Source organism: Aythya fuligula, chromosome 14, assembly GCF_009819795.1.
Source record: "Aythya fuligula isolate bAytFul2 chromosome 14, bAytFul2.pri, whole genome shotgun sequence".
Classification (NCBI taxonomy): domain Eukaryota; kingdom Metazoa; phylum Chordata; class Aves; order Anseriformes; family Anatidae; genus Aythya; species Aythya fuligula.
Genome location: NC_045572.1, coordinates 12,100,171 through 12,113,319, shown reverse-complemented (window position 1 = coordinate 12,113,319; position 13,149 = coordinate 12,100,171). Strand labels below are relative to the sequence as shown.

The window sequence follows — 13,149 nt, the reverse complement described above, 5'->3', positions numbered from 1 at the left end:
TCTTCAAGGAAGCCCAAATGTACAAATAACAATTAAATAGTTCTCCCCTGGATAAAAGACTTCAACCACTAACAAATTGCTGTTTAACAGCAGCCACAGACTGGTACATTGCTCCTTCAGGTCACCAAAGTGCCCTCTGAGCCTTGTCACAGGTCTGTCTCTCTCAGCCAGCCGAGCACCCCAAGCAGGAGCTGCATGCAGTAGAGTTGATTTCTTTTTTCTTTCTTTTTTTCCTCCTCCCCTTAATAAAACTAACTTTCTCTTAATTCACTCTAGAAGCAGATTCATCTTAACGACTGTTTTAAGCATTCTTAGGAGCAGAGCAGGAAAGCACAGCACCCGTCCCTAGGCACTCCCGGTGCCGCAGGCAGCAGCTTACCTCCCCTGCGGGTCCGCAGCAGCCCCTCGGTGCTGGTGAGCAGTGTGGCACCTTCCCTTCTTCCCCTCTTCCCACCGCCAGGTCCCTCCTGCCTCTAAATCCCTTCCCCGCGCACTGCCTCGTGTTATACCCATCTCGGGCTCCGTCATCTCTCACCATAGCAACCAATAGGAAAGGATGGGCAGGCGTCTTCCAATGATTTGGGAACGTTATCCCTAAAAGCTTTTGCCTGAGAAAAGTGGGTCTCTGAGGCAGAAAAACAAGACAGGCAGTTTTGTTTTCTGTTTGGTTTTGTTTTTCTTTCCTCCCCACCTGCAGCCCCGCAGTGCGAATGCTGCAACCCTACTCCAGAGCCACTGCCCCCCAGCAGGGTCTGGGGTCAGAACCACACTGGCACAGGGCATGACATCCAGCTCCTGGCCTTTTGATAGATTATTATTACCTACTGATAGTTTGTCACTGAAGGGCTTTGTCTTTAATGCTTTTCTTGCATATTTAAACTGCTGTTTTAAATCAAAGCTAGTTGAGCAGTAGGTTTTCAACCCTGCTGCTGCAGCAGTACACATTCACTTCTTAATCGTTCTCCAAGCTGTGTGGTAGGAGCAGGAACTGGATTTTCAAAGACCTTGATCCTTGCTAAACTCCTGTGGGATTAAGACAGGCTCTTTGAATGCCCCTGCCTTACAGGAGACTCGGGGATGTCCCATCAGAGAGGTGAGAGGACAGGAGGGAGAGACAGAGTCAGCAGCAGCAGCGTTTGGGGGAGCAGCCCGAGCCTGTGGCCAGAAGGGGACAGATATGGCAGCAGAACTAGTAAAGAGAGGCTCTCAAGAAGTGACGCACTGCTCTCTGAAGCCAAAATGTATTCAAGAGGGAAACTTTCCCGAAAGAAATGTTGATTCTGGGTCTGAAGTTATTAGTTCCACATCCTTACTAGAAAGGTGTTTTCAGTGTTTCAAAGATCTTCCAGAATGTATTAATGAGGAAATGATGCAGACTGGATCAGGAGAGGCTGTTAGAAGCCTGGGCTGTACATGTCACCCTTGCTTTTGATTGATGCTTTGCAGTTCTGGGTGTTTTATCTTACAGGTCCTGCTGTATTTTCTTCTGTTTCTGAGTGAGCTGCAGCTGCCAGAGAGCTGAAAACTGGGATTAAGGATGAAAATAATTATGGGTAGGGATGGAAATGGAAGTGCTCCCAGGTGGCTTCCTGCTTTTTATATCACTTGGTCCTTCTTGCAGAAGCAGGGGGAGACTTCTTAGCTGCTCCTGTGCTGTGAGTAAAGTACATCCTTGCCTGGAGGGAGAGAGCTGAGGATACAAACCCTTGCTCGGAAAGGTGGTATACACCACGTGATAGTATTTTCATGGGAGAAGTGCTTCCCTACTGCAGCTGGGCTGTTGAGTTTACTGATGTTCACAGTTGCTTCAAAATTAAATTTCAGTTGTTCACAAATAACATGTTAACAGGAACGAAAGAAAACAAGGAAAACAGGAATACTTAATTAGGTCAGCAAAGGGTCCTGCTAAGCTTTCTCCAGTCAGCGATTCACCGCTAGCCCGAAGGGAACCGCACCAAAGCTTTCAGTGGTGTTGGCACTGCCTGCTCCCGAAGTCAAGCTGGCACCAGTTTACCTGGGGGATGAACTTGAAATTCTCATTTCCTAGGACAAAAGCCCACCAAAACCGTGCCAGTGCTTTAGCACTGGTGTTCCCTACTACCCAAATAACACCTGCTGGTGTCCCCGCCTGTCCCTGCCTGCCATCACTCCCTGCAGCAGGCAATCCACGGGTGTGCTCAAGTGACCGGCAGAAAGTGAGCCATCCTCTGTCATTCAGCCACTTAGAAAATGCAGCAGGTGTTCACGTCTCCTACAAAGAAGCTGTAAAATCACCAGCAACCCACTTCTCACTGCTCATTAACCACTTCTTAGCTCTGACAATGCTCTAGATGGAGCTTAATTGATGTATTTTCATGAATGCTTCTGTTTTGGCACTGCTGGGTCCAGGGTTGCACCAGAATCACTGAAGATCACTGCTTCCCCTGGGGGCTGAATTTGCCCATGAGTTTTTAGGAACATGCAGGCAGACGTAACCTGCAGGGCAGTGCATGCTGCTGGCACTTGTATAAATAGTCACGGCGTGCGAGTGGGATGGAGTGGCTCTATTTTCTGCTGCCAGGGCTGCAGCAGTGGCACAAAGGCGTTACGGGGCTGTGCTTGCTGCAGGTGGTGTTGGCAGCGGGGGCTGCTGAGCCCCTCCAACAGACTGCACATGTTGTGCTGCCTGTCCTGCCATGGCTAGCAGCTCATTGTAAGTAATAGCTCTATGTGCGTGTGTGAGTAGCAATCGGCAGCCAGTACAGCAAGGCATTATACTGAGGCACAGAATACACACGCAGTTCATAGTCCTTTTTTTTTGTCTCTAAATCTACTCCTCTTTTGCTAGTTCTTTATTTTTTTCCAAGGGACTTCTGGCACAAGCAGTATTGTCTATTGTCTCTTTTTCCGATCTATTTTATCAGATAAAATTCTCCCTGCCTTCCTTCAGGTGAGCTCAGACAGGTCTGGTTGATAGCCAACAATGAGCTTGAAGATGTGGAAATGACACCGAGTTCTTGTTTCCCTTCATTTGCCGCTCTGGTGTTCAGTGCTCCGGGGCATTCCTAATAACCTCACTAGCTCCCAAAGCAATGTGGGACCTTTCCTACATGCTCCCATGCTTTCCTCTTATGTTCCAAGAGATCTGGGACACTGGGAGCTCTGCCCACTGCTGCAAATCCCAACCTGCCTGCACACCCAGCCTCCCGGCTCCCAAACCTGCCTGTTTGGCCCCAAACCAAAGCTGGGGCAAACCTCTTCAGTGTCCTCAGTGGCTGTTGTTCCTGTGAACAGCAAAACCTACCAACAGTCTGTGAGACTGGGGCTTTGCTCCTGCTCTCTGAGGGGGTGGCAGCAGCCACCCAGCACGGGGGAGTGAGCCGTGCTGCACAACCACCTTGTATGTTCAGCTGGTTTCTCTTAAAATACACCCTGGTGTCATTTTTTACATCCTACAGTCTTTTACCCAAGCTGTGTATCTCACCCTTAAATGGAGTTATATTTTAATTGTTCACAAGGTATTATTATTAGATGCAAGCCTGCTGCTGATGCACTGTGTGGCTCTGCTGAGAGCTCAACAAACCTACCTCATCTCACAGACAGGCGGGGATGAATCATCCTGCTCGTCTGCAGCCAGTGCGCATCCCAAAACGATCCTCTCCTCATCAAGCTTATTGCTGGGACCCCCACTTGAAGGAAAAGTCAGCTTCAAAGCTGCTCTCCAGCCCCATTATCCCACTGCTAGGCAGGAGGCTGCACGGCAGCACCAGACGCTCGCTGCCCGTGCAGCAAAATGTCAGCCCCATTACAGGGAAAATGTGACCAGTTCCTCCATGACCGGGTACTGGTCACGTCCCAGCTCAGGGACCATTGCACGTGCAGAGCACCGTCTCCTAGCTGTGGCGTAGAAAAGGGGCTTCTAGAAGTGAGTGCTGATTCATGAGCCTGCTGAAATGGGGATATTTATCCCCCCCGGTCTCTGTTATCTGCAGGGGCTGTGCTGGGGCTATGGCTGTGACTCTGCATTGGGGTGCCAGCCCTTGGGCACTTGTTGCAGGCTGGGCGTCACCTGGTGGTTAAACAAGCATGCTTCTCAAAACAGAAGCTATTGCTGTTTTCTACTCGTATCAGTGTGTGTATCTTGTGGCTTTGGATCACGCCTTAACAGACAGATTTCTACAGCCTTGGATATCTAAGGATGCAGGTAGAAGCCTAAGCAGGATATTCAAAAGCAGTTCTCCTAACAGCAGTTGGCATTGAAGGAGCTTTGAAAGTCGGCTTCTGTCTGCCTAAATCTATTTTAAACTCTGGCCCTTAGTTATTCATGAGATGGGAGAGAAAGTTTATGCACGTAGTGAATGAATGCAAAGCAGAACCTACAAGGTTGCCTTTCTATACCTAAAAGTATTGATGCACAGGATAGAGTTGAAGGGTTTTGTTTTTTATCTACCAGGGCCAGGAGGTGAAGTTCTGTTTCACAGAATGTAGGGGACTCTCTAACTTTATCTTCTTTCTGCTAGCTATTTCAGAGAGTGCCCGTGAATCATAGTAGGTGATACGTCCCTGGAACAAAGCAACAGGGCTGTAACAAAATGAGGAACAATTAATTAATTGATTAAAGCAACTGCCAAGTCTATGAAAGTGACATCAGTGCATCAGTCAGCAGAAATTCTGTAACTGCAAGCAAAAGAAAACACTTTCCTAGTGCTTAGCAAATGACTTCTCTTTGTAACTCGTTAGGCGTTTTGTGTAAGTCCCAAGGAAGTGAGCAAGAAGTGGAGGACGAGCTGGGTGTACGACAGCTGTGGGATGCCAGCTCCCTGCTGCGTGAGGATGCTGCACCCCTTTGGCACGCCGTGCTCTTGTCAGAAGCACAACCAGCCGTGCACGGCATGCTTGGGATACAATTTAGTTCCAGAATACATGAGCCGGGGGTATCCGTATTTTGCTGGAAGGGGCACTGCACGCCTGAGGCTCCTCAAGCTCATGCTTGGTGCTGTTTACTGAAGCCGTGGTTGTTCCAGATCGCGTGGGGGAGGCTGCAGCCCTTCCCTGCTAGGGCTGAGTCACGGTGCCAGCACTTCTCTTGCAGAGCCCAAGCTGAGCATGCAGTGCCTCAGCTAAAACTCATTTTCTTTTTTTTTTCTTTCTGATCACACAAGTGAATTAATTCCCACTTCTCCTTTCCTCACACCAAATGGATCCAAAAAATGTTCTAATGACCAAAAATTGCAGTAATTCCCTGCTGCTATCATTCTAACATGGTACTGACAAATTACACTCCTGGAAATCACCTCCTGTTTTCTGCTGCTAAAAATTTTCTGGGGGCCAGAGCGCCAAGGGTGTTCCCTAGATAAAAGCCAGATTCTTCCCCTTTTTCTCAGTCATGCGTGGATGTCTTAAGTACATGTAGGGTTCACAGGGTGTGGAAAGGATCATTTCTGTGTCTCTTCCCACTGCTCTTAGGTTCAGATGCTGGAATTCCTACTTTTCTTAGTATTTCTTATCTGAAGCAAGTGCCAATAGGAGGGCAAAAAAATCTGTCTTGTTATCTGTGTATAATGCTTTCAATTTTAGCACAGAAGAATTTGAGTTTGAAGAAACAAAAGGCCAGTGAACTGAAATCTTTGACTGGGAATATATGGGAGAGCAAATTACCTGGGAAATGAAAGCGGTGTTGGTTACACAGCACGATAATAAACCTTGTGATGTGACAATTTGTTCAGACTCAAATATATTTGACTGCACGGAAAGAAAAGCAATCTCTTCGTGCCGCAAGAAGTCTTACAATAAATTTCTTACAGGGATTTTTATTTCTCCTGCTTTTCTTAAAAATTATTTCAAGTGTTGGAGCCTAATACTAAGATAAGAGAATTACTTACAGGTCCTGTAAATACTGTCTAACTGTCATTGTGCTTCTAACTTCTCAGCCTCTCAACATTGCCTACAGTCACATCTACAGCTCCTACCGCAATTTCGTGGGGCCGCCTCATTTCAAGACGATCTGCAGGCTTCTTGGATATCAAGGGATCGCGGTGGTCATGGAGGAGCTGTTGAAGATCGTCAAGAGCCTGGTAATTGTGACCTTAACCCTGACGATGGAGAAACCCCGATGCCTTGAGGGGGTCAGGTTGGGCAGTCAGCCTGGGCTTTGGGCCCTGGTCCAGGGTGTTCAAATCTGGGCACTTCTGTGCACCTTTATCTACACAGTGACGCTCACATTAAGGGTGTGATTCCACTGCTGCAAAGGCATCCCCCTGATTCCCATGGGATGGTGGAGTCTTCCCACTGTCTTGAAGTGCTGACCCAGATCTGGGGGTACTGGTGCGTGCATTTTGCTCTGCTAAAAGCCACCAAGAGGTAATCAAGGGGATGCGGTGCTCATCCCCACTGCCCCTCAGCACCACTTGTGCTGCAGCCTGGGAGACCTCCAAGACACATGCTGGTGCTCAGCAGTGGCACAAAAGCCTCTGTCTCACTGCTTTTTGATACCCCTGGGGAGGTAGAGAGCAGGACGCAAAACTGATGAAAAAGGCTTTAAGAAAATTCCTGCTGTAGGTAAGTTCTTATGAATTCAAGCCATATGGCCATTTCCATCAGACACTCAGGTGGCCAGTAGCTCCATCTGCTTTGTAGTTCCCTCGGAAGAGAGATGTGATATCCACAGGGAAACGCTCCCTAAGGGTGCTAGCAATACAGAGCACTAACAAGGCAGGAGGGAGTATGCAAAAATGTACAATTTTTCAGGTCACGCTTTTCTACCAAAAAACCTGCTTTACTGGAGAGAAGACTTTAACTCATTATAAATATTTAAATTCTGTTTTGGCTGCAATAATGTCATTCTGAATGTGTCTAGCAAAGCAATATAGGACTGAAAATCTCAAGCATATATCCAGTTTCTCTGCGGTAAAGTACTGTAGCTATTGACGATGTAATTTGTGTCACTTAGTTGAAAATGCTGTAGCTGGTGTGCGAGATCAGACAGCATTCCGTGCCAAGACAGAGATCTTGCATTTGGCTAAATTGTGTTTAGCGCATAATCCCATATAATGTGTCTACAGGATGCAGGTATATAATTCCAAATGACAGCAAGCTTTTCTAACTAAGAAATATATTTCGCTCTTGTCCGTGTTAGTTCAAAACATCCAATCCGCAGAAACTTGCTGTACGTGCATGTAATTTATTTATGTATTTAAACTCTCAGTATCTAGTGATCATTCATCAGGTGGAAAGAGCGTTTCCTGTGCTGTGGAATTACTCCTCTGGCAGCTCTGGTCAAATGTTCTGTGGGTTAGGAGCATAAGCCCAGCTGGATCCAAGACTGAGCCTTGTTTGGATTTCAGCTGCAAACAACGCAAACACAGCAAGCTGTATTTTGAAGTTCAAAATCCAGGCAACCATGATTTATTCTTTGGGAGGAAGCTGTAAAATCTCCGTGCACTTCGGCTGGATTTTCTGTCTGGGTGAAATCCAAACAAAGCAAGCTCTTCTTCGACTCGTTTCACCGTTTGTTGTCAGACATGGCCCTAGCCACAAGCTGTCCTCTAAAACCCATGCCAGAAGAAGCCATCCTTAGAGTTTAACCTCCCTTTGTCTCTGACAGCTGCAAGGCACCATCCTGCAGTACGTGAAGACTCTGATAGAAGTAATGCCCAAGATTTGCCGCTTGCCAAGACACGAATACGGCTCTCCAGGTGGGTGCTACAGAGAGATGCATAATGCTTTGAGCAAGAGCTCGCCCACGTGTTTGTGCAGCATTAACACAGGCACCAACCAGTAATTAAACAAGGATTGGCACCTGGGTGCAGCTTCCAGCCCAGGCTCCCTGGGACAAACCTCCAGCTGGTTTGCTGTTGACACTGGAACATGTATGGAAAACTTTTCCAGGAAGTTTTCTGTTAGAAATTTCTCTTCAACACACAGGTGATTCATAAGGGAACATCTGCTGGTAGCTTAACTTCTGTTTTCAGGACTTTTTTAAAGCTTTTGTTACTGTGGGGTCACTTTCATTTATTTTTTTCAAAAGCTCTGCTTAGTTGCTGTGAAGATTTTTTTGCAGCATGGCTGCAGTCTGCAGTTGATCCGGATGGGGAACTGTTATACATGAACCAGCACAAGGACAGCCATTACAGCCTGGAATCTCTTTTTTCCTCTGATTAGGAAATGCAAGGCCTTCATATGAATTACTCCTTATTTCCCAAGGGTTAGTGAAAGCAGGATGAGACCCTGCATGCTAGCTCTCCCCAGCACTGATCTGTCTATCCGTTTAGCAGTCACGGCTTGCAGTTCATGATGTAGGACACACCGGGCACTGACTGTCCTTTAATCCAAGTCACTGGAGGCAGCTTTGGCTCTCACTTTTCTGACTGTCCTTCCTTGTCTTTTAAGGCATCCTGGAGTTTTTCCACCACCAGCTGAAGGACATCATTGAGTACGCAGAGCTGAAGACTGATGTGTTCCAGAGCCTCAGAGAAGTGGGCAATGCCATTCTCTTCTGCCTCCTTATTGAGCAGGCTTTGGTAAGGCAAAACCCCCTGCACCAACAGACTGTACTTGAATTTGCCAGCTCAAGAGTATTGGTTCTCTAACAGAAGAGTTTGGGAAAATTACCAGCTTTTTGTGTGCTCAGGGTCTCTCTAGGGCTGTGTTACTGGGATCCATGGGGATGATTTGCATTGGTGCTGTGTCACTGACATCTGGGATTGCTCAAGGAGAATCTGAATACTGGAAGATCTAGATTTAATTCTTGGACCCAAAGCTACCCCAAGTTTGTCCTTCTGAGAAATAAAAACAACTGGGGCTTATTTCTAGATTGTAAGCTCCTTGGGGCAGGGATTGTTACTATATATATTTATATATTATATATATGGATACATATATATACATACTCATACAGTGAGGAGTAGATTTGAGCCCTTTGCTTTTTTGGGGTGCCAATGCAAAGGAAAAACTGATTGGTCCTAATGATGTTAAGGATAAAGCAATCCAACAGGAAGGAAATCTCAGAGCGGATGATCCTGTGATATTTCCTATGACTTTATCTTCACCAAAACTTAGCTAGAGTGATAACCTGATATTTCCCCTTGCCCAAGTGTCTTACACCTGCAAAAGACTCTCAGCCTCTTAGCTCCTTTCTGACTTGATTGAGCTGGTATGGGATAAAGGCTGTGGCTGAATGCATGTCAGAGCCAACTGAGGAATGTTGAACAGGTTTACATTATCATGCATATGTCAGAATGGTATTAACAGAGTTTTATCAGGTCTTAGGGATTCTTTTTAGAAAGAGTTCTCTAGCGCAAAATGGGATTTCCAAGCAAAGCCATACATTTCCGTTTAGAGTGAAACCAGAAGAAAGTTCAAAGATTCCAAGTTTATTCAACCATAGAATACCAGGAAAACTGAGAATCTCTGCATATCCTCAAAAAGGATATGTCTGCCCTTGCCCTCGCATTTTAAGCCCAGCTATAGAGCCTTCTAGTTGCTAACACGGTGCATCACACACGTTCAGAGAGCAGCAGTTGTGTAAGGTTAAGAAAACCAGAGAGAGAGATATCACCTAGCAGCTTGGCTTTATTTAATTGAATGACCAGAGTTGCCAACAGTATCCTGGCAGTTTCTATTCCTTTTGTGGCTTTGTCATTGCTCTTGGCTGTTCTGTGTTGAATTGTATGCTAGATGTACTACATTTGCCTTTTATGTCCCATCTTCCAAATTGATATTTAAGGGACATGTGATGGTTTCTTCTAGCAATGTTTCATTTGAGTGCAAAAACATTCCTCCTGTTTTTGCCAGTTCCAGGAGCTGTACGTTGGCAATATAATGGCATTTTAGGATAGCATAAAATAAGGGACACAGTGAGAATTTGGGGGTCCTTTTGGGAAGGCTGCCCATCAAATTCCACATCTGCCCACCTTCTATGCCAGCAAAGTCCTCGACCTCTCTGATCCTCGTTTTTTCCACACAGAAATTGATTCAGAATATAAAGCAGTTTTGCATACAGCAGGCACTGGTTCTTGCTTGCTGGAGGGTTGTCAGATGCTTGGAGCCACTGTGCAACGAGATCTTTCCTCTAATGGAGCCCCTGTGCCGGAGGCACAATTGCTTTTATGGTGCAGTTATCTTCATAGCTGTCAGCCTAATCTAAGGCTGGTGGTATTTGCTGGCAGAGACTGCTCTAGGGAAGATTAGCAGTCTGCTCTGTTCTATACCCTTTTTACTGTTTAAATTTGAGGGATGAGGTGTTGCTTAGGACTAAATTTCTAAGAGGAATTCTTACTCTCAGGTAATGGGCCTTGGGGAGAAAATCTCACATGACTAATTTTAGGACAGATATTAGGTGAATGCAGGATGCAAAATCAGAAACTATTCTCTTTATCAGAGGGAAAGAGCAGTGAAAGAACATTCATCTAGGGAGGAAGAGCGCTTTGCAAACAGAATAACAAAGGCGATACGCAGGCTCTGGTAGCACCAACACCTCTACGCCCAAGGAGGGACCCTGTGCTGTTCCTCTCCCTCCAGCACTGTCACAGACCGCACTCGCACAAACACGCTCCCATGCCAGCATCCATGACGCCAGTACAGCCTCCTGCAGCTCCATGCCACTCTGTCCCCTCCCTCTGGGCTGGAAGATGGGGTACCCACCCGCGCATCCCAAGCAGACCCAGCTGAGTCATTCCATCTGGCCCTGAAAATCTTTGCTGCTCTGTCATGACCTCCTCTCGAGTGTGTCTAAATCTCTATGGTAAGCTCAGAACTGAAAGCATGTCCTAGAACTAGAGTTTCACAGGAGCAAACTAATGCCGTGTCGTGACGCAATGCCTCTGTGTCGAACAGCTTTGGTTTTCCTTGCTGCTGTTTCCCATTGCAGACTCGTATATGATGTATTGTCAGCCATCGCTCCTCAGTCTCCACCTTCCTACTTCCAGGTTTCTCCTCCTTGTGCATCTATGTTTGGGATTATTTTTTCTCTAGTGCATTGGCATGCATCCTCTCAGGTGGCATCTCATGATGTTATTGCTCTCTGGACTTCCGTACTATTCTCCCCAGGGCCTGTACCACTGGGATTTTGGTTGGATAGCACTGGCTGTGAACACCATACAAACAAACAATTTCAGCCAATATATCACATACCTATTTACAATGGAGCCATGCATCAGTGTATTTTACATGTACACATCCTAGAATAACTAAGCCAAAGGGTAATTCCTACCTGGGCATACTCAGTAAAAACAACAGTTACAACAAGGGGTAAGATAAAACAGATCTCTATGGCCTTTATCCCCCCTTACTTGCAGTATTAGTAAGTGGACCAGAAAACAAAATAAGGTTCTGGCCTTGCATAGGCATAAGGTAAATTGAGTTATAAAAAGTTCCTAGCTTAATCTGAGAGCTGTTTCTTCCAGTTTTAGTTCATTTAGATTCAAACTATTGGATTTATTAGTGAGCTGGGTTGGATTTGACTAGGTGCTGTAGATGTGATTGGGTTGTTGAATTGTTGCCCAGACCCCTGAGCCATACAATCACCCCCTATAGGTGTTTTTTTAACTTACTGTATCTTTCTTTCTTCCTGCCTCAGTCCCAGGAAGAAGTTTGTGATTTGCTGCATGCTGCTCCCTTCCAAAATATTTTGCCCAGGGTCTACATCAAAGGTAAGAAGCTCAGAGGGCAGCAGTGGACAGACTCAAAGGTCTCTGTCAAGAGCCCTTTCTTTCCCATTTCTGCCAAGGGATCAGTTCTGGCCCTGCTTCCCCCCTCTAAGCATATCTGTTTAGATAGTGGATACAGCCAAAAGTCAGGTGGAAACAAATGCCAACAGTGCATTTTCTGTAGCCTAGTTACAGACTGAAACCTTTGTCAGTTTGGGGGTTCCTTTCAACTTCTAAAGCCATTTTGCAGCCTCTTTGGAGAATGACAGCATGAAATGTCCATCTCAACAGGAGTGATCAGTAACAGGGACATGCTTTTGGACATGTGTGATTAAGCTGCTGCTGAGACTGCAATCGCACATCCCGCCCTTCTCTGCATCACTGGTCCCCTCATTTGCTGTTGGTTTGGCTCATTGATCCAAAGTCTCATTGGATGGTTGCTGGGGGGCAGCTCTGAGCAAACTCGGCGGAAATTGCGGGTCTCCACTTCCTCCTCTCATTTCACTGTTTGCTGCTCGCTTGACAGAAGGAGAACGCTTGGAGGTGCGCATGAAGCGTCTCGAAGCCAAGTATGCCCCACTTCACCTGGTTCCCTTAATAGAGAGGCTGGGCACTCCGCAGGTAAGGATTTCATTGAAAGGGATGGCTGTTGAAAATTCATAGCAGTCCCCACGTGGCCTGTTTGGCCCTGGGAAAGTGATCCTTTACTTATTTATTTATTCCAAAATGCCAATCGGACAAGAAAATTAGAATCCTTGCCCTAGCGGACACATCAAAGGGAAATTTGTGAGCGGGTCCAGAGATGGTGCGTTGCTGCCTCCGGTCTCGAGTGCTGGCAGGGAGCTGTAACGCAAGAGTGTGAGAAGCCAGCTCTGAATATGGACAGCTTTGAAACCCTCTTTCCTCTCTGTTTTTAAAAAGACGGAGAATTGTTGGGATGGTTCATGGGGAAACATCGCAGGGCTGTCCCTGGCTTAATCAATTGCCGTCACTTTTGGGGATCCCATTTTAGGACTGCCTTGTGGTATATTTTTAAGCTCATCCCTGTCAAGGAATACATCTGAGAATGGTTTCCCTCCTAGCACGTGCTTAGAGCTTCGGCACATGCTTAAAATTACAGCTCCATTTAAGTGTTGTCTTGAGGTGGGGTCTTAGCTTGAAAAAAAATAATCTATGTTGTGCAAAAATTGAGTACTGCTGAAATTATCCCAGTGGATTGATCAATGTACTGAGCACGATTTGAGTCCCACTGATACCAGTAGCCAAAATTCCACTGCCCAGTTAGTGGACTTAATAGGATAAAAGTCATTGTGTTAAATAAATCAACACCCTTTTTCTGTAATTTTCTGCTGAAGGAATGGAACAAATGCTCAGTTGTATGAGGTGACAGATCGAAGGCAGGCAGAAAGTTACTAATTTTGTCTCATTTTTATAATGGATCAAGGATATTTAGAACTTTGCTTCATTGAAAATCATATGAAACAAAGAAACTGGCCGGATAACTGAGAGCTTTGTCTTACTTTAT

General features: G+C 46.0%; 1 protein-coding gene across 4 annotated transcripts in view; it reads left to right on the top strand.

Moving 5' to 3' along the window:
* The window catches only part of CYFIP2 (cytoplasmic FMR1 interacting protein 2), a 50,172-nt gene that overhangs the window by 31,649 nt on the left and 5,374 nt on the right, over positions 1-13,149 (top strand). For all 4 annotated transcript variants that reach the window (XM_032196661.1, XM_032196657.1, XM_032196659.1 and 1 more), the window contains exons 24-28: positions 5,910-6,053; positions 7,583-7,673; positions 8,368-8,498; positions 11,555-11,627; positions 12,151-12,245. In XM_032196661.1, the coding sequence (XP_032052552.1) occupies positions 5,910-6,053; positions 7,583-7,673; positions 8,368-8,498; positions 11,555-11,627; positions 12,151-12,245 (534 nt within the window). The remainder of the gene's footprint in view (positions 1-5,909; positions 6,054-7,582; positions 7,674-8,367; positions 8,499-11,554; positions 11,628-12,150; positions 12,246-13,149) is intronic.